This window comes from Corapipo altera, unplaced genomic scaffold, assembly GCF_003945725.1.
Source record: "Corapipo altera isolate COAL_440 unplaced genomic scaffold, ASM394572v1 65, whole genome shotgun sequence".
Taxonomy (NCBI): Eukaryota; Metazoa; Chordata; class Aves; order Passeriformes; family Pipridae; genus Corapipo; species Corapipo altera.
In genome coordinates this window covers 10,593,826-10,619,260 of record NW_020884891.1, presented here as the reverse complement: position 1 = coordinate 10,619,260, position 25,435 = coordinate 10,593,826, and the positions used below count along the sequence as shown (strand labels likewise).

The window sequence follows — 25,435 nt, the reverse complement described above, 5'->3', positions numbered from 1 at the left end:
CCCCCCGCCCAAGCGGGTCATCCCGCTGTACCAGTGCTTCACCGTGAGCCGCCGCGCCGACGCCAAGCACAAGCACATCATCGCCCTGTACACCAAGGACGAGTACTTCGCCATGCTGGCGGAGAACGAGGCCGAGCAGGAGGCCTGGTACCAGGCCATCAGCGAGCTCATGAGCCAGAGCAAGAGGGGCTTCCTGGAGCAGGAGGACCACGCCGATCAGCAGGTGGATGAGGATGACGAGCACTATGGGGCCACCCTGAGGCCTGGCACCGTGTTCAAGGAGGTGTGGCAGGTCAACGTCAAGCCCAAAGGGTTGGGACAGACGAAAAACCTCACTGGAGTGTACAGGTTGTGCCTCTCCAGCAAGGCCATCCACCTCGTCAAGCTGAACTCGGAGGTGCCCTCTGTCCACCTGCAGCTGATGAACATTCGCCGCTGTGGACACTCAGAGAACTTCTTCTTTATTGAAGTGGGCAGATCTGCCTCTATTGGGCCTGGAGAACTCTGGATGCAAGTGGATGATTCTGTGGTTGCCCAGAATATGCACGAGACTTTTCTGGATACCATGAAAGCTCTAAAGGCCTTTGCAGAGTTCAGGCCCCGGAGCAAGAGCCAGTCTTCTGGTGGTGGCAGTGGTACCAATCCCATGTCCCTCATCAGCACCAGGAGGCACTTGGGCAACCTGCCCCCCAGCCAGACGGGCTTGCAGAGAAGATCTAGAACTGAGAGTGTTGCTGGAGGGACTCCTCCTACCACCAAAAGCAACAACTCCTATCGCTTCAGAACATCCAGTGAAGGAGAAGGAACCATGGCTAGACCTTTTAGGTCAGTGACTGGGAGTATGATCCACTTGAATACTGCAAGGATGAATTTGGGCCGTCAGGAAGGGAGTGGAAGGTACGTGAGAGCTGCTTTCAGCTCATCTTACCACACCAGGTCTGCTTCGCTGCCCGTTTCTCATTTTCCCTCCACTACAAGTCCCATCAGTGTTTCTTCCAGTAGTGGCCATGGCTCTGCTTCAGACATGCTGACCAGGCCTTCTAGCTCATCTGTGTGTGGTTCCCCGAGTGATGGAGGATTTATCTCCTCTGATGAATATGGCTCCAGCCCTGGAGATTTCAGGTACTTTCGGGTCAGGAGTAATACACCGGATTCCCTGGGAAACACACCACCTATCAGAGAGGAGAACTGTCTGAGTGAATACATGTCCATGAGTAAGCAACAAGTAGATGATGGCTCAAGAGATGATTATATGGAGGCTGAAAAGTGTTTCAGGAAAAGAACTTACTCGCTAACAAAACCAAATTCTGTAGCAGTGCAACAGAAGACAACACAAACTACGGCTTTGTTAGATGAAGATTCTGCAGGAAATCATGGGCGGTTACTTTACTCTGAAACACCAAAATTGAAAGATAACCATGAACTTGAGTACAGTGATACTAACCTTGATTCAGTGTATAACCAAAGCAGGAGTCAAGCCAGGGATGATGGATACATGCCAATGATGCCAGGAGTTGCATCTTCTCTGTCCAGCACCAGCGATTATTTGCCAATGACTCCTAAAAGCATGTCTGTTCCAAAACAGATCAACAATTCCTGGTCACCATCTCAAGTTGACTCCCGAGGATATATGATGATGTTTCCAAAGGCTGGCTCTTCACCTGTACGGAGTCCTTTAACTGGATTTGGTTCTAAAGGAAGTAATGAGAAGATTGTAAACAATGAGTATATGGATATGTCACCTGGTAATTCAGCTCCAAAGCACCCCAGTGATTCAAATTATATTCATAGCACTTCTGTGTCCAAAGGTTTTAGTTCATATTTTTCTTTGCCCAGAAGCTTTAAGGCGTTATCAGGACAAAATGGTGACCACAGTGAATATGTTCCAATGTCTTCACCTGGAAAACTCTTGTATGGTGGACCAGAAAATGTAAAAGGGGTGAGCAGTGAGACTCTGGCTAATGGCATCTCTAAATTGCCAACGTTGAAAGGTTCAGATGAAGGACTTGTGCAGAACAGGGCCACCAGGCCCACACGCCTGCCCCTGGGTACGAGGGGGAGTAATACCATCCCCAGAATGTATGACCGTACAGTTCCACCTGAGCCAGCGAGTCCCGGTGAATACATAAATATTGATTTTAATGAAAAGGCAAGTAACACACCCTATTCCTTATCTGCAGAAGGATCACCATCATCTCTGGGCTCAAGTAGTGATCACAGGCAGTCACCGCTCTCTGATTACATGAGCGTTGACTTGGATGTACAGTCACCGAAAGTAGCGAAGGAACTGTCGAACTCTCTGACAGATATTTCAATTTATGCAAGTTCCAGTATTCCTAGAAACCAACCAAACCCTGACTACGCCAGGCTCTCATTTGGTACTGCTTGTGTCAGCACCACGAGTAACAGGACTGATGACTACACCGAGATGACGTTCAACATGGCAGCAACACCACCTCGGCCGTTTGCCGCCGAATCTGACAATGGTGTGAAGATGGATAGTCCTTCTTCCATCGTTAATAGACTTTGCATTGTTGATCGATATGCTGGCAGCAGTAGCTTCTCCGTTCCTGGCTCTGACCCTCCTATGGGACCGAAAGTGATTCGAGCTGACCCTCAAGGCAGGAGGAGACACAGTTCTGAAACGTTCTCTTCTGCCGGGACTGTGACGACCTCGTCCTCTTTCTTTACTGATAGTAGCAAAAGACACAGCTCTGCCTCATTTGACAACGTTTGGTTAAAACCGGATGAAAACATTTCTGATGGTCAGGAAAGCAAAATGTCCAGGGATACCTCAACTGGATTTCAGAATGGCTTAAACTACATCGCTCTGAATTTACGCGATGACCCCATAAGCTGTGAGGCAAGTACTACAGCGCCAGCTTGCCATCTCCAGAATGGTACTTCAGGTTTGGACAGTGGAGCTTACGTAAGCATAGATTTCAGCAGATCTGATGGTCTGAAGTGTAACGCTGCAAGAAAAGGTTTGTAACTTTAAAAGCACTTCCCTTTCATGGTCGCTTAACCGTAAGGATTAGATTGTCTGCTTAATGCTGCCTTCAGAGTGGGGTGGATGTTTTTTATAATCTCCTGCGTTATTCTAGTACAACCAGTTTTGTCATAGTGCAGCATCTGAACAGCAGTGAAAGGGGATGTGGTCCTTGGCCTAAAGGATTTATGTGACTCTTCTAGGCAGTCAGGAGTTATCAAACTGTCATCTGCCGTGTTTATTTATAAGTTACTTTTGCTAGTATAAGCATTAATGGTATTTCATATTGTGAATTCTTGTCCCAAGGTTATGGTAGATCTTCACTTTCTTTTTCTTCCCTTCGTAGAACTAGATGACTCCTCACTTTTTTCCTGAACTTAATATTTTGTATTTTGGAAGCTCAAAATGGCTAAACTGGGTTTAGACCTCAAAATCTGGGGCTTAAATATGTTTCTTTTAACAGATGTAGGTGAAACGCATTTTTGATTTTTTTTAATGTGCAAATTTGGCCAGATTTATTTAGCTGAATCTTATGTAAACAGAATTCAGTTTTTTCCCTTGAAGGTTTGGTGGCTCCTTTTGAGCTCTGGTCTCCAGAGTATCCTTGTGTCCTCTGGAGGAGCCATCTCCTGGTGGCTGACCAGCACGGGGACGTTCACTCCTTAGTCCTGTCCAAGGCTTTAGCTGAGCTGTAACCCTTCCCCTGCTCCGAGCAGCGTCTTCAAGGTCCGAAACTTGGGAGGGGAGGCTACTGGCTTTCAAGGTATCAGTGGTCTGACCCAGCCTAAGGTAATGCAGTTCGAGGTGTGCATAAAATATAAGGGTGTTGCAGGTGAGGAGAAAGAATATGGGCAAGAGGAGGGACGCTCCTGTCTGTGTGATAAGCTCTGATGGTGGGAGCCAAGCTGGTGATTAGCTTGGTGGTGTGTGTCCCCCGGCTGAGCAGTGTGTGAGCAGTGTGTGAGCGCTGCGCTGTAACTCGGGAAGAGCGATCCTTGCTCTGGTGTCAGTGACCCACTGAACTCCTTGCAGTAATTCACCCTCCCGGTAGAAAACCATTTCTGTTGGAAATGTTTTCCTCTCTTTGCAAATGTAAGTGTAGTCAATAATTGATGAGTACTAAGAGGAAATATTTAATCATGGTTGGACATTGGTACTTGTCTACTCTGTCAACAGAGAAAGCAGTGAAGGAGCAGGCTGCTGCTGACTCCTATATTTTTAATTACAGTCTTAAACATTGAAATGAATTTTTTCTAGTTTCACATTAAAACTAAGTATCTAAGGGCAGAAGGTATTGCAAGAGCTTAAAATTGTGTAGCCTTTACTAGTGGAAGGTATAAGCCTGACTCAGCTCGCATGCCATTTGGAGTCTGGCAGCACTGCTTGGGGCTGCTCAGAAATGTGTGGTTTGCCTCAGTGGTTTTCTTTCCTCTGCTTTGTTTTGTTGGTTGGAATCAAATTTAGAAGATGTTGAAAGTTGCCAGTCCAAGAAGTGCTTTCTTCCAAAGTTAGTCTTTCAGCACTTCAAAGATTTGTCTGCTAAATCTGCTAAGTCAGGAGCTCGTGGACTGCCAATTTATGTTTGGTTTTGTTGGTTTTTGGCCTTTTTTTTAAGGCACCTCCAAAGATAGCAGAATTCTTAACTTAATCTTATTCCCCTCATGTGACTAAAATCCATATTATAAAGTAAGAGTTTTTACAAAATAAAGAGGAAAAAAACAAAGGTGTTTTCTCTTCAGCTGTACTGTAAATATCACATTGAAAAATATTTTTCAGGAGATAGTGTGTTTAGAAACTGTGTTTAGTGATAAGCATTTTGCTTACTACTGCCACAGCAAAATATCTACAGCCCTGTGCTGGGTTTTTTTCCCTTGTCTGTTATAAGTTGCAGAGGGGCAAGAGACAGAACAGCTGCTGGCTCTTGCTGGGAACTGAAGTTCTCTGGACATAAAACACGCGTTAAAATGAAGCAAAACCAACTCTGTGAAAAACATGGGCTTTGGCAGGGAATTAAGCATGAGAACAGTAAGAGCTTAGCTCGGTGGTTTTTTTTCTAGTCCTAAAAAGAGAAACAAAATTATAAAATGCTACTCCAAAACAAGGCCTGACAGTTTTCTGTAAAGGCAGTAAAAAACATTTCTGCTGTATAGTAGGGGAAGGTAGGTAAGATGATGACACTGGTCACTTGAGGGGGGAGGTGAACAGATTTTGGAATAGTCCAGGCTAAAAGCAGCTTGCCAGACTTGAATACAGTACTGTAAATTGGTGGTGTATATCTTTTTCTCCAGAATGACTTAAAATTCTTGATTATAAAAGTTACCTGTTAACATTCATGTACTAAATCATCTCTCTGAGCTGTAGCAAGCATAATTTTAGAAGTCTGTATTCTTTAAACAGCTTATCAGTTTCTATGGCAATAAAGCTTTTATTTAAATATTTAAGTTTTTGTTACCCAGAAAAACATTTTCATGTTCCCTTTTGAATAATGAAAATGAAGCTTCACTCTTAAACCTCTTGTCCCCTGAAGAGGTGTAATGTGTCTCTGGGTAATTGATATTTTTAATACTTTTGGAGACTTAGCAGAACTGAGTGCTGCCTTTCCTTCTACGTCTCACTTTTTAGGTCTCTCTGCCTGAAAAAGTGCTCTGTGGTTAAATCCATTCCTAAGAAAAATATTTAGCAGATGGATTTTTATCCTTTACTTCCTAGAAAGGAGCTATCCCATGTGTGTTAAATTCTCTAGGTAGAGAACTTAATCTCTTGTCCCTGAACCACAGTTTTATTGAAAGGAAAACACTTCCCAGCTTCAGATTGTTTGCTTTTTTTGTTTTGTTTTTGTTTGCTTAAATGGAATATTGTGTTCTGTGACTCAGCTGCATTCTCCCAACTGCCGAGAGTGGTGGAGTGATTTCCAATGCATCACTGCCCCCTCATTGTAATTCCCAAACTACTTCTGGTTCAGGTTCACTGATATGAATCAATTTTTTTTTTTCTATTCCCTTCTCCATTCATGACATGGATGGAGGAGGGAAAGGGCAGGGATTAGGAGTGATAACTAGGCTTACTTGTTATTAAACTCTTGTTTGAGGTTTAGGCAAAACTGATCTCAGGTTTTATGTTGATAATGGTGATGATAAAAAGAATATAAGGTTCTGATTTTTAATACTTGCAGTTTAAGGAGGTCACTAGCAAAACAGTTTCATCACAAAATTGTTACACAATATTGAAGCAAGCGGTTTGAGTTTTGATTACATGAATCTGAGTCATGAAATTTTGTGCTAGGAGTACAGAACACTAAAGCTACTTCAAACAGGGCTTAGCTAATGTATACCTTGTTGTTGGACCTTGTAGAAACCGAGGAGGATAATGAGAATGGGGCAGTAATAAAATGCGTAATGAGTCCTGTATAATACAAGTTTCTTCAGTCTTAATTAGAAATACTAAACCTGCAAAGATACCCTGCACTCAAAAAACAACTATTCAGAGTAAATGTAATGTTCAGCTTAATATCTACTCAGCTATTTCACACCCACTCTTTAATCTTATCTCTGCCTGATACTCTTACACTTTGCTAAGATATTATTTCAGATGTTCTCTAAAGTGCAGGGTTATTATTTAAATGTTCCGCACCTTTTTAATCTGCTCCTGTGCTAGACTGGGTGAGAGTGGTGTGTACACTTTGGAGAGTTGAGAGGAAGGAAAACAAGTACAGCTGTAAAGTAAAAATAAGTTCCAAATTGTCCAGATCCTTTCTGGTAACTTGCATATTTCAAATGCAAAATCTTAAAGAGAATAAGGAACAATATACACTTTGAGAAATTCAGAAGCTGAAAGTTTTAGATATTACTAATATAGTAAATTACAGTTTATGGGATACCAGGCAAATAAATGCCCCTTTTGGGTTTCAGACCAGTGGTTTTTAAGTTTGCTTCAAACTGAGGTTCTTCTGTATTGACAGAATCCTTAAAGACAGGGGCCCATGTAAAAATAACTTGAAGAGCCCTCCTGCAGCACATCCGAGCGCTGCTGTGTGTCCTACATCTTTGAAATAATGCTGGGATAATAATTCTTAAAAGACCCAAGCAACCCAAACCGTTCTAATCTTGCTGTAACAGTTGCCTCTTTAACAGTCTTGAGTGACTTACAGTTATGCTTAAAAATACACAGGGAAGCTTTCTCAAGTAGTGTATGAGCTGCTGAAGGCAGAACAGATTTTTGCTGTGTGGTGTAGGAATGAGCTGATTATGACATATTTGACCAAGAATCAGTTGGATTTTACTTGTGCTTGGGTGAGAAAATCTGAGGCAAGAATGTTCCCCTGCCATTGAGAGAGAATGCTTACTTGGAGTCAGTGTTGAAATGCTTTTGGAAATCAGCTAATGGTGACATTTGTGTTTTTTGGAAGTCTAGAACTTTTTGGTTGTAACTGTCTGGTAGGTTAGGACATTGCTGCAGGATGCCTGGAGTTCTGGGAGTAATCCAGTACGGGTTCAAGGTGCTTTTTGTGGTTGTTTTTTTTTAAAATCTTTTGTTGAGATCTTAAATGCATTATTACCCTTGTTAGTTTTCCTTCTACAACTTCACATTTTCCCCTCCTCCCTTGATGTCTGAGGGCTCCTTGTTCCCTGTTGCTGGGGTGGCAGGTTGGAGTTGCAGAAGGTGGGCAGCGCTCGCTCGGTCTTTTCCAGCAGCTGTATTCCAGCATGTGATCACTGGGATGGTTTGTCACCAGTATTTCTTTGGGGTTTTTGTATGTCCAGCAGTGTGTTAGCAGTAGGTAGAGTTTGGGTTTGCTTTTTCTCCGCATATGGTCTTTTTTTTATGAAAGGATCTTTAATACATTTTCTTCATATTGATTGCTGGAGGAGGATTTATACCTTGAGGTTTTGGGTGGTACTGAAAAGAGTTTATAGTACTGTGTTGTACCTTGGTGTGTGTGCCCGCTCTGTTTGTGGATCTGTGGTGCTCACAAAAACATGCTGAAAGCTTTTGATTGCAGTAACAAGTTTGTTTTCCTGATCCAAAGCAGGAAACAAACTCTGGAGTTTTATTTTAAGTACTGTTGTAATCAAGTGTGGCACTCTTCAACAAAGGAAAATAGAGTGATAAAAATGATAGGCAGGTGAGAGAGAGTCAAGCTTTCTGAAGCCTGGGGATGTATTATTGCTGCTGTTTTCTCCTAAAAATGTACTATTATCTTACGACACAGCCTTAAATAGTATGTAATGACTTGGCTGGAGAGCTCTCTGATGGCCCACCCTGCAAATTTGCTGTTTGACTTTTTTCACATTTAGGTTTTGCATGTTCACAACAACCCCACGATCAAGCTGCACCATTGTCTTACAGGTTAAAGGGGAAAAGGAGAAATATGTTCTAGTTTTAATCAAGCCCTGTATCTCTATAAAGGTCACTCAGCTTAGGGACAGAGATTTAGTTGAGAGTGTGATCAGGAGGGATTTCTGACATACTTGAGGGCAGTGGGAAGACAGAGGTAAATGAGCCTGACTCATCAAAGGCATTTCAAAGGTGTTGCTGAGTATCTTATCTAAATTATCTTGAACATATAAGTGTTTGGAATTGTGGAGATTTTGCTTCAGGTGTAGCATTACCCCAGGAGCAGCAGTGTTAGTAGGCTCTTAGCAAGAATTTTCTGCCCTGGTTAAGTCATGAGCTCTGTCTTTAGGGGTAAAGGTTGCTTATTTCCAAACATTAGTTTTCTGTTTTAGGTCTGTGGTTGGGTGCAAACGCTTGAGACTCTGTATGTGTGTGTGTGTTGTATACCTACGTGTTGTGTGCAGGTGATTTGTGAGTCAAGTGTGAGGTCTAATCTTTTTGATTCTTCCAAGAAGAGAGGGTTTTTGAAAGAGGTAGCTTATACTGAAATTAATATAGTTAAGATTTGCCTATAATTTCAAGGTGATGATACAATTTAATGTGACTCAAGAAAATGGAAAACTTTTAAATTACCACATGAATAGTACCTATTCATTGTGTAACATGTCTGTTACGAACCTTTATAAATACCAAATTGAACTATTCTTTAGGGCATAAAATAGATAAATCTAGTGTTTCCCTTTTGCTGGGGTATGAAAGCCTCATAAATATGCTGCCTACTCGGAGAAAGGTTTTCTTTTTGGTAGAATGGGATTTTGTGGAATGACCAAAGATATCAAAATGCTTCTTTTCTTTTTCTGAAAATCTTGGGAAATAGTGCCAAAAGGTGCACAAAAAAACCTAGTAAAATTTGCTTCTGAATTTACTGAGGCACTGATGAGTGATACTCTCCTTCCACAGGCAATAATGGGATTCTATTCCTGTACTCACAATAAAGCCAGCTTGCTTTATTGTTTATGGTTCTTGCTGACCAGGTGAATTTGCAGTATAACTTTTTTTCATGCTGCGTAGCCTGACCCTGAATTATTTTTTGGGAACTAGTGCTTCTTTTCACACAGATCTCTGAGACTAACAGGAGTTTGGGAAGTTGTTAGTGACAGGGAAGCAGACACATCATTGATAAATGTGTCCTGATTGTGCACGAGCCCAAGCAAAGCTTTTCATGTGAGCCACGGGACACCTCATTTGTATGAAAACCCTGTTTAAGCTGTTGACAGGCACTGGCATTTCTGTGACTTTGTGGCACCTTTTGGACAATTGAGCTAAAGTGGCCAAGAGAAATGAGCAGATGGGACAGAAAGGCTTCTCCAGTCTGTGTACCTTAGCTTCTCTGGTCTGAGTATCCGGAGCCTGTTGCAGATGGGTTGGGTGAGGGCCCACTTCAGCACAAGGTGGAAGCAGGTAAAATGTCCATTGATATACAGATGAACATGCTTTAAATTCTGTAAGTCAAAACCCTGAAGTTTCTGAAGTCTAAACCAATATGGGCTAAGGGGCCAAAAAGATAGTTTCCTGTATGGAATTATTTTTTATCTTAAATTAATCTGTTAGAACAATTTGTAAACTGTTTAGGTTTTCATTAGTACATCCACTTGTAGAGTTCAAATGTTGAGAATATTTGCTCTTTGTCATGTGAAACCCTTTGGGAGGCATTTGCCATCTGTATTTCACTCTGATTTTTTGGGGTGTGTGTGAGTTTTTTATTTAACTGGTTTTAGAACAAGGAGGTTTTAAATTGCAGATTTTGGTGAACAGGAAGTCAGTTAGAAATGAGATGAAAAAATGAACAGATTTGATCTTGAGGTCATTCAGACAATATTACGACAGAGAGTCTGTTAATGAAAGCTTGTAGCTCCAGATGTGGTCTCCACTCGTGGAACCTGAACAGGTAGGCAGATGGAGGTCCCCTGTACTTTGCCACAAATGTAAATGTGTTGGTCCCTGTCCTAAGGAGCTTACAATTTAAAGATGAAACTAAAGAGATGGATGAAACTTAATGTGCTGGGGTGGAGAGTAAGATAGAGATCAAGGCTGCTGCCATTGGCAGAGTGGAGATAAGAGTCAGCCTGGGAGAGATAAAAGGCTGCTGAGAGTGGGTCAGGAGAGGAAGCTGGTAGAGGCACTTGGAAGGGTATGCACACGCCAGGGAGCAGGGAAGGTAGTGAGCTATAAATACAGTGGTTGTAATGGTTTAAATGACTTGAAAAGGATGAGGTAAATGTCAGAACACTGGCCAGGATATTAATCTTGGTAAGAGGAATGTGGGCCAACATGTATCTCTGAGTTAGGGGCATGTCCCAGTGTTTACTTCTCCCTTTTAGATGTGGAATGTGATTATATTTTTTTCTGTTTTTTCTTTCTCCTTTCTGTAAGTTAGTTTTTCTGCAGACATGTGACTGATAGATTCAGTGCAAGCGGGTGTGCAGGAATGTGCCCTGGAGCACAGGATCACCCTGTGCAGCCTCCCAGGGCAGTTAATGTCACACAGACCTGCGTCCTCTGTTCTTGGTGAGACTTTGCTAAGCAGCCAAGGTGGAGCTGCCTTGGCATTACTGCTGGTTTGTTCTTGGTTTTTTTTAGGTGGCATCTCTGGATTGCAGGCAGTTTTCTAGCATTGGAGAGGAGGCAGCAGTGTGGCTTGAGAGATAGTCACCTTTAGGATTTGTAACCGGTGTGCCAGAGCATTTGGAGCCCATCTCTAGTTGGGGAGGTCTGGATGGGACCCCCTCATCACTGCTGCAGTGCCATCAGCTATGGGAGAGGCCCATGGCAGCTGGAGCACAGAACAATTGCTGCACAGGAGAAAGTTACTTTGTTTCAGTGTCGGTAGATCAGGTTGAACAGACGCTGCAGTGGTTGCGGGTGAGTCTGGAAGTGGTGGCAGCATTGAGGCTTGATTCACTGTTGAGGGCATGAGTGATTGAAATATTAATGTTGACATGTTCCACAAGGTAAACACAAAACAAGAGTTGCACACTGTTGATTAAACCTTGTCTGTGTGTAGACTCAGTTTACCTCTGTCCTTAGAAGCTCCCAAGCTGCTCTTGGAAGCTGAAGGCTCAATCCTTGGCTCCTGTGCTTGTGCTGTGATTTGAGAAGACATCGCTTCACACATGCAGTGCAATCTGAACCTTTCTTCCTCCTCTGCATGAGCCAGAGTTTGGGGTATCCTAATGTTAATGAAGACTCAATAATGTGGTAATTAGAAAATGTAAAAAATGAATGTGTGCCACTGCTGTGTGTGGTAGCAGAGAGTGGCCAATAGCACAGATGTATTTATTTTTTTGTGTGGGCATGCATGGGCAAAGGGTATGGCTGAGGAGGCTGTAACTATGTGGGTATGTGGCTGCGTAGTAACTTTCTTTGACAGTCATTTATGGCAGTAGAGGTGAAAGAAAAAAGTAATGCCAAATGCTTTCAGGTGTTGATGTCTAAAGTGGTTGGGAAGAACCGACGGGATGAATTAGAACAGGTGAAACTTTGCGTAGAAAGGAAGTCTTGGGAAAGGTGATTTGAAAGGTGGGGAGCTTTTTCATTAGTCATGAGTGACACTACCCTTTCTCTTGGTTGTGTTCACAAAGAATAGTTTGGCTCACTCAAGCCCCAGACCTGTGTCTGCAAGCAGACACCACCCAGCAGAGGAAGAGCAGGGCAGGTGTATATAATACTTCCCACAAACATACACCCAGCCTCTGATTTTCTTTTTTTTTTTTCAGCTTGGGGGATTTCCTGAGCCTGATATAGTTTGTCTGTTTTATAATCCTTTATGGATCTTTAATCCAAGTACTTTTCCAATTTCTCTTTGATCCTGTGTAAACTCCTGTATCCATAATCAGGCAGTGCACACTACATGCAGACCTCTGTCCATTTTGGACCCTGCTCTGTACCAGCTTTGTTGAGCAGCCCCCAATTTGTGTAGTGGAAGAGATAATGAACTCTGTCTTTTCTCTCCAGGCCACTTAAGGTTGTGTAGATGCTGTAGCCCCCTCTGCCATACACTTGGCCAACACCTTGCTGTCCTGCCCACAGTGTGGACCTGTGGTATCATCTGGGCTTTTTAAATGTCCTGCTACGTCCCAGTACTTCTCTACAGGCTGAAGGATTCTTTTAGCTGTCTGTTCCTCACTGGGAAACTGTGTCACACCTTGCAGCTTTGCTGCACTACTCAAACTCTTTTAAGTATTCCAAGTCCTTTCAGAATGTGGGAAGCAGGGCAGCACGTGCAGACATGTGTGTCATGGCTGTTTTCTTTCCTATTCATTTCCAAACAATTTGTAATGCCCAGTTTGCAGCAAGAGCACAGGCAGAGGGTATTCCTCCCTCTTGGCACTGAGGGCTCCTGACCTTTGTCTCAAGAGCAGAGTGAACTGTAGCAGGTGGTATTCCTGGGAGCTGCACAAACAAGTTTTGGTTGTTTTTTTTTCTTGGCTAAAATTTACTCATGTTTTCTGTGGTTCAGGAGATCAGGTGCAGTATCTCACACACTTGCTGTGAGAATGCTTTTTCAAAAGCAGAACTGTTTTTCATTTTTCTGTGACATGAAAATCTGAAATCTTGAACTTCTCTGTGTTTGGAAGTGAAGAATAGTTTATTTCTAGTACTGTCGTTTTATCTTGTAATAGAAAGCTTAAAAATCTCAAGCAAACAAACTCAAAAAACCCCCAACAACTTCTTGTCAAACTGTCTTTGCATTTGAGTTGGTGTTAGGCCCCTGCCAAAACTGCATGCAAGTTTACTAATTCTAGGAAATAGTATCAGTAGAAGAGATGAAATTAGGGAGTGTGCATAAGGCCTTCCTAGAAACAACCCTGCTGTTTATTCAAACAGAAAAAGACGCCACTGTTGCAAAAGATAAGGCATTTCTGCAAAGTGAATAAAAATTACCTTGAAGCATGGAAGATGTTTTTAGCTCATGAAACTGCCAAGCACCACTAAATAACAAAACCACGTTTTGATGGAACAATTGTGGATAAAGATTATTTTTAAGAGTAACTTTGTCTTCTAAATTTTAGAAATACAACTCGAGGAGAAGTCTCATTCACTGGGATGTGTTGTTACCAGTTGCTGTGTTTAAATAGTTTATCCAGTGAAAAGTGGGTGATGTAACAGGTTTTTTTTTTAAAGAAATTGTGATTTTTTTTCGCTTGTGGGAAGTCAGTAAAATTACAGGTACAAAATGTGTTCATTAGCTCAGTTTGAGCATCGTTAGTTTGTTGTTGGCTGAAGAGAGTCCATGGAACATGTAGTCAGTGGTCAGCAGGTAGTTGAACACCTTGCCCAAATTGGAATGTCTCTTTGTGCCAGTGCCTTGTTTGGGTCACCCAGGCACAGTAACTGCACATGTGATGGATGCAGCAAACGTGCCAGGTTTTGTTTTGATTTGTGTTTGTAGACTCTGTGTCTGCGTGTGCAAATTAAGAAGGAATTTGGCTTTTCTCAAATAACGCCGCTTGCCTCTAGCAAGGTCTAAAGCTATGCCATCAAAATAAGAACTCAAAGAAGTAGGACAATGATGTGGGATAGTAATTATGTATTCAGTAAAATTTGGGGCAAAAAAACTTCTCAGTAATTTGTGAAGAATGTATTTGGGCAACTGAGCCCCCTCCCAGGCCTGCATGCCATGGGGAGGGCTCCACGTGGAACTCGCTGCCGTGCTCCTGCCCCGGCCCGGCCGCCTGAACATTTGTCTTTGGATGCCACGTCGTGTCCTGAGGTTGTGCTGGGTTTGGTGCTTTCCTGAACAACAGGAATATTGTGTGACCATGTGCACAGGAAAGTCTAGGGCTTCTCTGCTGCTTTTGATCTGCATAAATCAAATTAATTCTGATTTCCCCCTAACCTGAAGTTCAGGAAATGGAGAACTTCGGTAGTGTTCTCCAGAAAGCATTAAGCTGTCTTAGTCTTTGACATGGAGATTTTAATCATTTAATTATCTTAAATTAATATCGTCTGTAAGCAAAGCTTTTATCCTTTTAGGAATCAGTTGCAGAATTATGTCAGTAAAAGCCTTTCCTGCAAAAACAGGTATTATTTAAAATGGATTTCTTTGAGAGAATTACGGTATGTCTGCTGTGTTCTTAAAGCCTCTTGGTGTGTTTCAAAGTGTCCTGACTTTTGTATGGGCTTAATAATTCAGATGCAGGAAATGAAGTATGAATTGGGTATATTCTCATCTGATACATTTTCATGTGGAACACACCGGGGTGCAGTCCAATGAATTAAGACTGATTTAATTCTCTGCCTCTAATTTTTATAAAACTACTGATGATTTTTGCATAGAAAACATGTCGAGTGCTTTTCTAGTGTGTTCCTTAATTTTAAAGAAAACATTTTTGAGCAATGGCATGCTGCCATCCTAATTTAAGTATTTGTCATCTTAGTTTCTCTTCTGCCCTTATGATCTTTTTCATCTGATTAATTGTTCCTCAGCAAAATTCAGACAACTGCATGTAGTTTTATAATCTGATCCCATCTTAAACTTATGAATTGAAAGTGGAATTGTGTAATGAAGAGAACATTGCTTCAGTTTTCCAAACTTTGCTTATGTATTTTGAGAGGTGATCTGTGAAAATGTTTGGATGCTTTCTAGACTCATTTTCCTTATTAAACATTCATAGGAAGTTGAATTTGTATTATTGTCAATAGTCGAAACAGTAGAGCTCAATTTTGAATAAAAGCTGAAGCTTTTGTGCAGAAAAAGATACAAAAGCCCAGTGTAGGGTGCTATAGAAGTTTTAGGGTGCTAAAACTTCTTATAATAGTCTATTTCTGGGCTGCTTCAAAAGTTTTTTTGCAGAGGTTTTCTTGAGTTCTGGTTTATGTTGCTTGTTTATTGCCAGGATCAGTTATCAGATTTTTTTTTTTTTTTTTTTTTGGTAGACTTAGCAGATTTTCTTGGAAAAGCTCGTGACAGTGCAGGAACAGCCGTGTGTTTACACTGCAAGTGGAAGTTATCTTCAAACTTGTCATGTCTTCTGATCTGGTCGCTGAGTTTTATTTGGTGGCATTTATGTTTTGAGAACTCCAAGGGACTACTGGGGTACTCTGTGAGCATTGTGCCTCTTGTCTCTGCTGGTTCACATCTCATAATTTTTTCATCCCATTCTCTGACATCTTTCTTTACTTTTCAGTGATTGCTGAGTCAAATCCATTCGTATGAGATCTGTAAAGAAATGCTAATCTGGCTTTTATTGTTAATTAGCAATTCTCATATTTGTACTATTAGCATAGAAGATTGATGGCTGATGAATCTTACATTGTGGAGACTAAAATAAGATCATCCAGCTTCCCGGAAACGCTGCTGTTTTCTTCGAGCACTGCGTGGCCTCATTAGTTTACCTTCACCAACTGGTTAATCAAAAAATAGAAGCAGATCAGGTGTGGGAGAGAAGAGCCACCAAGAAGCTTAATGTGTGAGTGCTCTTGCAGTGTCCCTAAATAAACCCCTGTCCCTTGCAAAAGATCCTTCTGGTGAGGAGCCACAGGGGTGAGATCCGCCAGTTGGCTCCGGGTATCAGCAGCACAGCAGACACTGGCCTTGTTCTCACTTACATTAAACCCATTTTACACCTCTCTGACGAACAACTTCTCTGGTGGTGTAGGAGCCTCTCTATAAACCTCAGTGGTGCTCAGGTGGCCCCGAGGCCCTGCAGGCAGTGGCAGCACTCGGGGTGTGAGAGGCAGTGATGCGGGTGGTGAGCGCGGCTCCGGGGGCTGTGGGGGGGAAGCGGCATCAGCTGGAGCTGCTGGAGCTCCGTGGTGTGGAAATCAGTCAGGGCCCGTGGCTGAGTGCACAGCTGCCTTGGGCTCTGCTGGAGACCCTGCTCCTCCCTGGGTGCAGGCTGCACTGGTCCTGCACTGGAATTCTGTGGTGCCTGGAGGTTGGTGGTGGGTGACCTGTGGGCCTTTGGCTGTGGTCCCTCTGCAGCAGGAATGGGCTCCTGAGGGCTGCCCTTGGGATTGGGGGTGACTGCAGCACTTTGCAGGAGGGATCTTGCAAGACCTCAGTCTCCTCTTAGATTTCAGATGGAATTTTTTTTATGTGGTCAAGTTTCACAAGTGCTCTTTACCTTTTCTATTCTGATACTGATATATGTGTTCAAATCCATATATATATGTCAATTTATATCTGTATTTATCTGTATATATATATAAATGTTTGATGCCTTTATCCCAAAAAAGAGCTGATGACTCAGGGCATCAGCCAGCTGTAATGCTCCAACTGCAGTCCTGAAGTTTCCAGCTTTAACAATGGGATTAAAGTAGTGGTGACAACCAATAGCTCTACGTATCAAAGACTCAAGGCTTTATGAGATTGTCATCAGATTGTAGGTAATGTTGATGTGAAACTTCCTTATGTTTATTTACAGTTCCAGCAATTCTGTTTTACCAAAAAAATGAAGAGGAAGCTTGCTAAAGTGTAGTTTATAAGGGGGGGGTGGGAAGTTAATGAGCTTTTATTTAGGAATTTTGGAGTTTTGGGTAGGGGGGACACTGCAGGGAGGTCCTGGGCCTGTCCTACAGCCTGGGCTGCTGTAAAACTATATGTTTGAGCCAGAACTTCCAGGGAATTTGTGAGCTGGGGTGAAGCTTAGCTGAGGATACTTTTTTCTGGTTTCTTATAAATTAATCTGTGCTAACTGGGGCTCTGCTCAGACTTACCTGGTGTGCTCACTTTACAATTGATTGCTGTGCTGCTGTCTGAGTATGCCAGGTTGCTTCAGGGAATTAAATTTAGAAGTTAAACTGGTGTTGTTTTTTTTTTTCTCTTAAACTCTTGCCTTTCCCCTCCAAGTATCTTAAATGTACGATGACACTGAATTATGAAAATTTTCAAAACTTTTTAGGTATAAATACTGAGTTCTGCCATATTCAAACAACTGGGCCATTGCTCTTCAAAATGTTTTGGGGATATACTCAGGGAGATTAGAATAACTTGTCAAACAGCTTTCAGGTGTGCCTTGTGTGTAAGGCGTGGAGGAAAAATGTCCTGACAAAAGCAGAGACAGTTTTTGAAGTTCCTTTTATGTGAGCTTACAGGTCCACAGCAAGGAAAGGGTGGGGGATGCTGGTAAAGTTAATTTTTACTGAATATAAGTTTAATATAGAAGCTTTAACTGTTTTAGTGTTTGACTTGTATGCATCGTTGAGGTGTGATTCATTGCAAGCTGTGGTGCATATTTTCATTCTTTGGTCTTACAACAAAATAATATTTTTCTAAAGAGGAAAATTGTTTCAAAAATAATAGCTTCAGTTGGCTTTTGTGAAAACAAAGCCATTGCTGACCACATCACGCTCTGTGTGTGCCAAGCAATAGCTTTTTGTAGTGATCTTATTATGTCTGTGAAATAACACAAATAGAGATTCTTGAGTTGTGGGTGTCTTTTGGCCACCTTTTCCTTGAATTGTGGAAAATCAAGTTACTGTACTTTTGAAGTCATTATGTATTGGAAAAATGAAACTCAGCAACCCAGACGTTGGTGTGGGCTGTGTAGGGGTAACATGGAGTTTCCCCTGAAGTGGAAGGACCCCTTTGCTTCCACACTGCTGCCAGCCCTGCTGTCGCCTTTGCCTGTCTGTGTCTGGAGCCGTGGGCAGCCTTTGCCAAGGGCTGGGATGGGCAGAGGCTGCTCAGGCAGCCCAGCTGAGCTCTTTTTTCTGGTTGGTTTTTTTTTTTTTTCTTTCCTACTTCTTTTGAAGCGATAGTATTTTTAGCTGGAGAGAAATCAGAAGTTCTTTAGGGCAGGGTGGAGTTCGTGTGTTCATACCTCATGATTGGTTTGTAAGTAAACATACAGGTTTGCATTATTACACATAGTGCTTGTTCTTTACATGGCCACGTTTTCTTTAGCATGTCCCTGGGGTAGAGGCAGGGAAGCACTGTGGGTGCATTAGCAGTAAGATGTAACTGATTTTCTTGTGACCCTGCAGATTGAGCACAGGCAGGATTAAGCTCTGAAACCCCTTTCCCTGTTCCAGGGGGCTGTTCTGCCATCACTGTGCTGTGTAATGAAGTGTTCCCTCTACTGCAGATCTTCTCATGCTGGGAGCTCTCCCAGAGCAGGGAGGGAGCTGACACTGTGTGACTTCGAGGGGAAAAAGCAGCTGACATTTCTGCGTTTGTTGTTTTCTGAAGACTAAATCTCTTGCACTAGTTGTTTCTCAGTGAGAGCAACCTGTTGTTTCCTCCTTCCCTGTACTGCCAGGGCATGTCCCTCAAACGCTGGAGAAAAGGTGAGCAAAGCCACCTGACTGGCAGAGGACAGTGCCCTCAGTCTTGGCTGGGAGGACAAAAATGGTGGAAGAGGACAGTCTGTCAGGACTGGGAGACAGTGATTTGGCTGACAGTACTCCTCCAACTGAAAATTGGTGTTCATGCTGGTTCTGCTGGGAGTGGAAGGGATTTTGTAGTGAGCTGAAAAGTGACTTTTTGTATGTTCCTGTGTAGTGTTCACACAGCTGCAGAAAGCATTTGCATCCCCTTCATCAGTTTTTTTTCCCCATGCCAGGAAACTCTTGAGTTGCTCTCACCTTGGCATGTGTGTGGTTAATTGCAGAGCTGGTGTTCTGCTTTGAGGGCAGACTCCCCTGTTTCCATTTCTGCCTTGTCACCCATCTCATCACCACAGGATATATGGGTAACACATCCTGTAATTCAAGACTATGTTTTTTACCTCTCTTTTTACTGAGTGCTTTGTATTCTGCCTTTTCCAGTCAGTTTGAAGCCACCAAAGGCAGTTGGTTGTAGCCGTGTGCTTTTGTATCGGGTGGGATTCTGTGAAAAAGGGACGTGTATAGTCTGAGGTGTTTTGTATTATTAACTAAATTAAGCTTTTTCCTGAAAAGTTGAGGATAGGGCACACAGCTGTCATGATCTGCTACTGGGAGTGTTTGTGTTGCAGCTCTGCCCTGCTGTGAGTGGAGTGTTCACTGCAGCCTCAGTCCCTCCTGCATGAGCAGCAGTGCTTGGGCCCCCTGTGCTGGGGAACGACCTTGGCAGTGGAATAGGTGGCAGTGGAATAGGTGGCAGTGGAATAGGTGGCAGTGGAATAGGTGGCAGTGGAATAGGCAGCTATGAGCTGCCCAGCACAGGCTGTGGACGTGCTGGCTGCTGCCCCAGCTCCTGTCCTCGTACACGTGTCACTCTGGCTCTGCAGTGCTTCCGACTCCGTGGTTCTTCCTTCCCTCAGGATCTCTGAGGTGTGGTCACTTGGCAGTGCCCCCTCTCCCTGTGAGGGACCCGCGTTCTGCAGTCAGCAGCTCTCACTCCTGCAGCGGATAAGCTCCATATATTCTCCTCATTAGAAAATATTTTTTTCTGAAATTTTTTGAATTTGAAATGTCACTGACTTTTTTTTTTCCCCCTCCTTTCTAGACTGACTGCATTGCCATGGAAACCATTGTTGGAAGAGAAGACTTTTCTGCTGGTAACTCCAGAAACTGTGTGGTGCTTTTGGAAGCAAAGCTCAGCTCCAGCCGGCTACTTTCATTTCCACCAGCACGGACATAGACACACATCCTTTTAATTAATTTTTTTCATAGACATCAGCTCTCTACAGTTGAATTAATTTGAATTGAGATTTTTTTTCATAGCTGTGCTTTGGTGATGGAATTTGGTCTTTCATGTCATATCTATTTGGGAGGCAGTGTGAATGCTAATAGGAGATCCCTGTATGTCCCTTTCTCCCTCCTGCCTCTCCCATGAATCTTTTTTTTTTTAAATTTATATTCTGAGAAGTCAAAGCTGGTTTCTGATTGTCTGTTTAACATGGGGTTTACTTCTCTGGTACATTAACAAGTGGTTAGCTTAAAACATATATTGTTTAGAAATATTTTGGCAGTTCAGGATTTTTCCAGGTGGCTGGGTGGAAGGAGGGAGGGAGAGGTGCACATTAGCTTGAGGGGTGAACCCATGGGACTGAATGGGTCTGAGGAGGAGAGACCTCTTCTGCCTCTTTTTTTTTTTTTTTTTTTAAGGTTTTGCTTTTATGGTACAAGAGATATTTCTTGAGCATAGGCTAGAAGCTTTAAATCAAATGTCTGTCAGAGCTTAAACAGAAATTTTTTTTTTGCTCAGAATTTTGGTATGTACAAAGTAGGATTAATGGGCTGGTTGTCTTGTAGATTGTTTTTGTTCTTGTTTATAAATATGAATTGTGTAAAATGAGGTTTTTGTTCATGGATTCAAATGGAGAACTGCGGAGTCGTATCCAGCGTTTGTGACTTCTGCATTAGACTTGTCAGCTGTAGCTTTTTAAAGGGAAACCACCCTAATTGATCTTACTTTCAGCCAAAGTCCCACTTTTAATTTGGGACTATTTTTGTTCTTTCTTTCTGGCATAATGGGGGAAAAAAATTAAAATGTTGGCTTATCAACTGTCTTTATCCCACTGGCAGAAATGTGAATGACCATGTGACATTTTTAAAATAAGCCCTGATTTTTCTACAATTTAAGTGCTTCACTCTTGTACTGAATTTTTTTTTGGTTGAAATGAATTTAGGTTTTTAACACTGCTATGAAATTAAAAGAGCACGACACTAGTCATTGGTACATGCAATGGATAATAAAAGGCACTGACGATTGCTAAAGGGTTTCGAAGTGGTACAAAATCCTCACGCTGTACTGCACCACACAGCTGGGAATCCTCCACATGTATATTGTACAAGGGATGTGCCAGGCTGCCTCACCTCCAACAGACAACCTTTCAATTGCTGGTACAGTCTGTATAACAAATTAGACACTGTCAGCTTGGATTGTTCAGTGATTTGTACTCAGATCTCTTTTTGAGTAGTATTGAAATGTACATGTCACTAAAATAGGAAGCCTTTTTTTTTTTTTTTTTGAAACATGGTACCAATCAGTTTACACAGTGTCTGGTGACAGGAAAAACTGTTGCTACAGGGTTTAAAAGCACAGACCTGTTTTTGATTCTGGAAGAGAAGTTTCAGTTGGTACAGTTACTTGCTGCTAAACATACAGGAATTAAAACACAACCACTCTTACAGACCATGATACTGTCTTGCCATACAGCTCTTGGTTGGTCTTGTAAAATGAATAATGCAATACGTAGACAGCTTTTTATAAAGCTTTACATCTTTTCTAAGAAATCAAAATTTGGATGAAGTTAGTTCTAAACATTTAATGTGAAAGGAAAAGGTTGTTTTGAAGAAATTTGTTACATATTTCATATTAGATCCCTGAGGCTGCCATTGTACAATATACAGCACTGATTTAATACATGCTGAATAAATAAGTAAATGGGTAACCTCAAGTATAGTGGTACAAATACTAATAGGTACGGCATAATAAATATGCAATCTTTTTGAATCTCTTAGTTTACAGCAACTAATTTATTCAGTATTGTGCTGGAAGAACATTTTCAGATGATGTAAAACATATCACTATATATACTACCTTCCAGCTACCCGTTTATGCTGCTGTATAGTACAAAAATACCAATGATAGAACAATGTTTGTCCTGTAAATTTAATTTGATATTGGACAGTTATTGTCTGTACAAACTAAAACATATATGATTGAAACTGTTCATTATATTTGCTATTTCTGCTTCACAGATCTGTTTTAAAGTTGAGCTGATTGATCTGGCTTTGTCTTCCATTGTAAATATTGTTCTGTTGTTTTCTTTGTAAAACACATCGCGTTTGCGGTTTTGGGAGACTGGCTTGAAGCTCTGTATAGTGTTTATATTTATCTGACTTGGCTTTCCATAGAGCTACTTGCAGTAAATACGTGTTCATGTAGCTCCGTGTCTGGGTTTTATTTTTAAACAAACTTTTGCTTTTTCCTGTCAGAAGTGTTTCTTCCTGCTGTGGCTCCTTCTGTCACCCTGAATCCCTGAAGATTTGGAGCAGCTTTTAGCACTATTTCAGGGCAGTGATTCCCAGAGTGTCCAGTTTTCTGTGCCTTTACACTTAGTGTAAAAAGTAACAGACAGCAAAACACCCAGAAGTTTTCTTTGCCATGGATTCGTAGTGTTGGTAAACAACTAAGCTTTGGAATGAAAAAAAAAAAAAAAAAAATCAGCACCTGATACTTTTTCTGCTTTAAATGTTGCCCAGGACTGGGTAGGGAAGTCTCATGATCAAAAAGAAATGTTTAGCATTGTGGTATCAAATAGGGTTCTGACTTTAGGGTAGAAGGGAACAAGTGTGTTTTGCTGTTGTATCTTTTGCAGTGACACTTGGGTTTGGTATGTGTTAAATAAGGTATGTAAAACTCAAATGCAAGTAGATAATCTCATCATTTCAAGTAATGCACCCGCTTGTAAAAACAACTGAAGTCATAAAATACCAACAAAATGTAGTGTCTTTTCAGATTCCTTACTGATGTGAAGGATATGGCAATATTTTTTTATAAAAAGAGGCTTTTATCCATAGATGGAAATGTATATGATCTCCATAAATGTGGGTGATTAGTGTGAAATATCTTGGATGAGACCTTTCTTTAAAATTACCTAATTTAATTTTTACCCTGTTACTCAGAATAGTGCATTGAAACAACTCCCTGGAAAACTGAAGTTTGCTGTAAGGGTAGGGTTTTCCCCAAATAAACCAGCCCCTTTCTCAGGGCCCCATTACATAGTGTGTAGCCTGGATTGGGAAGGAAAGGAGAAGAGCCTGCTCTGCCATGGCAGGAAGAGCCCTACCAGCAGTACAAACAAACAGTGACCATTATCCAGGCACTGACCAGACTGTGGGACAGTGTCATGATAGTTATTTCAAAATACCTTTGACTGAACCTGAAATGAGGTAGCTGCTGGAGGGTTGTAGGTTTTTTTTGGGGGGGGTGAAGGAGTGTTGGAGTTCATAGTTTTGCACTAATTTTTCAGTTTGGGTGACAGAGCTCTCTTGCTTCTGAAGTGTGGTGAAAGCCCTCAAAGCTAGAAGGCAAGTTGGATTTCCTGACTGAACCTGAAGACAGTCACTAAAATACATCTTAGAAATCTTTGTTTTGAAATGCCAGTTCTCCTGGCTTTTGCATCTCCCTGAGCTCTGTGGTACTGGACATAACCAAATATGAGGGAGTGAGGAGTTCACAGCAGGGAAGAAGGATCTTGTCAGAGTTACCAGGTATCAATACAATCTGTATTGCATGTTTTTCATCCCTCCATCCTGTCTTGGCTATAGCAGTAGTTCCCTCAGATATATAGAAGTTTCTCCCCTCATTTGTCCATGAAGAGCTGTGGAGCAGCATGTCTTGGGGAAGAGCAGGAGCACTGAGCTTGCTGTGCATGTCTGGAAGGTAAGAACTTGTCCCCCTCATCCCCTTTTGTTAAGGAAACAAACACACCAAACTCAGTTTCTTTGGTTTTCTTCTGAGTTTGTTAATATACAACTTTTTAAAGCACCATTATGGTTACAGCCTGACTGACTGTGAGGAAAGCTCTGCTGTTGGCAGAGCAGCCTCAGCCACCATCCTGTGCTACAGCTGGGGGCCAGAGAGCCTTTGGGAAGGACAGGAGGATGTCTGTGTTACTGCCCAGCTGCTGTCACCTCACTACCAGCTGGGGCTGCCCTTGGGCAGTGGTCACCTCTCTGTAAAAGAGTTAAAAATCTTTCTTTCCAAAGCTAATAGTTCTAGATACTTATCCTATATTTTAAATGTAGAGCACTGTCACTGCTCCCCTGGGCTAATCACTGCCCCTGTCTCCCAGTAGCAAGTGTCCTGCTTTTTGCCAATAAACTAACCTGGAAAGACTAAATTATTCATCTCTTGTGCAATTTTCAGCTTGTGCTTCTAGTGGAAGTAGCCATGGCAGCAGAAGTATTGTGTGTCCAGCAACATTGCTGGGTTGGCTGCAGTGTAACTTTTCTGGGAAGGGCCTGTTAAAAACACATAACACTGCTCCCAGCAGCACAGTCCTAAATCCAGCAAAACAGCACTGCCTCAGGTGTGTCCTGAGGGTGGCACATGTACACAGTTCATGCAGCAAACTGAACTAAAAAACACTCCAGCTGGATAGCAAAGTATATAGGAAATAATTGCAGAACATCAAATTTTAGAACTTGAGCATTTGTTGCTTGTAAAATCAATATACAGTTTTTTAAAATTCTAAAACTGCTTTTAAAAGTAGGTCCTTCCTTCACCCTCTGTGGGGAAATGGTCACTATGGAGGAACTAACCTTTCCAACAGAGGACAAAGCGTTACAGGCTTCAGAGCTTCTGCAGCACAAGGTTTGTGTGTGGCAGTCCAGTTAGTGGTACAGAAGTGCTGCTGCTCTACCCTTTGTGCCCACTAGGAACAGTGTAAATCCAAGTTAGGCACAAGATTGAATCCTAAAACCAGGATTTAGCAAACTAATATTCCTTTAGAAAATTGTGCTCTTTTCAGTCATCATCTTGGGGGCAATCGACAGTGCCCCACCTGCAGCAAGAACAAGGCCTGGGGGGTGGGCAAGGAAAGGTGGGAACCCCCCTCCTCATGAGCTTTCCTGCAGCCCACACTGCTCCAGGCAGGGCCAGACCTCGTGGTGCTGCTGGCACAGCTCCTGCCAAAGCCACACGGTGCCCTCGAGTGGCTGCTGGGTGTCCCCAACAGCTCAGAACTGGGAGGTACCCACCAGGTGCCTACTAACTAAAATAGACCAACAGTATGTGATCAATTATGAGAATAAAAGCTTTAGTGAAAAACATACCAGACATCAGGAGAAAGAGCCTTAACTGGAGCTGGAGAAGTGGTGTCTGCAGCCGGATTGTGTTTAGGTGCTGTTGAAGATTATTTTAAGGCTCTAATGTTCAAACCAGTTTTTTCCTTTTTTAATAATAAATCTGCAAACACAAACTTTTACCTGTAGTTTAATGTTTATATAGTGATGGATAGCACCTAGAGGCCCCAACCAACATTTGAGCCCCCTCAATATCTCTGCCCCAAGGAGCTTACAGTCTAAGCATCAAGAAGCAGGAGAGAATAATAACCGTGTTTTCTTTTATAGATCAGTAACTCCGATCCAACACAGGTCAAGTGATTTACCTGCTCTAAGGCACAGATGGTGTGGTGGGAATTAACCCAACATCTCTTGAATCTCTGCTGC

General features: G+C 42.2%; 1 protein-coding gene across 1 annotated transcript; it reads left to right on the top strand.

Annotated features, from left to right (window-relative positions):
• The first annotated feature begins 6 nt into the window (after positions 1-6).
• On the top strand, positions 7-22,144 carry IRS4 (insulin receptor substrate 4). The gene is made up of 2 exons (XM_027645192.1): positions 7-2,984; positions 19,758-22,144. Exons 1-2 carry the CDS (start codon positions 113-115, stop codon positions 19,760-19,762), a joined length of 2,877 nt encoding a protein of 958 aa, XP_027500993.1. The 5' UTR covers positions 7-112; the 3' UTR covers positions 19,763-22,144.
• The last annotated feature ends 3,291 nt before the right edge of the window (positions 22,145-25,435 follow it).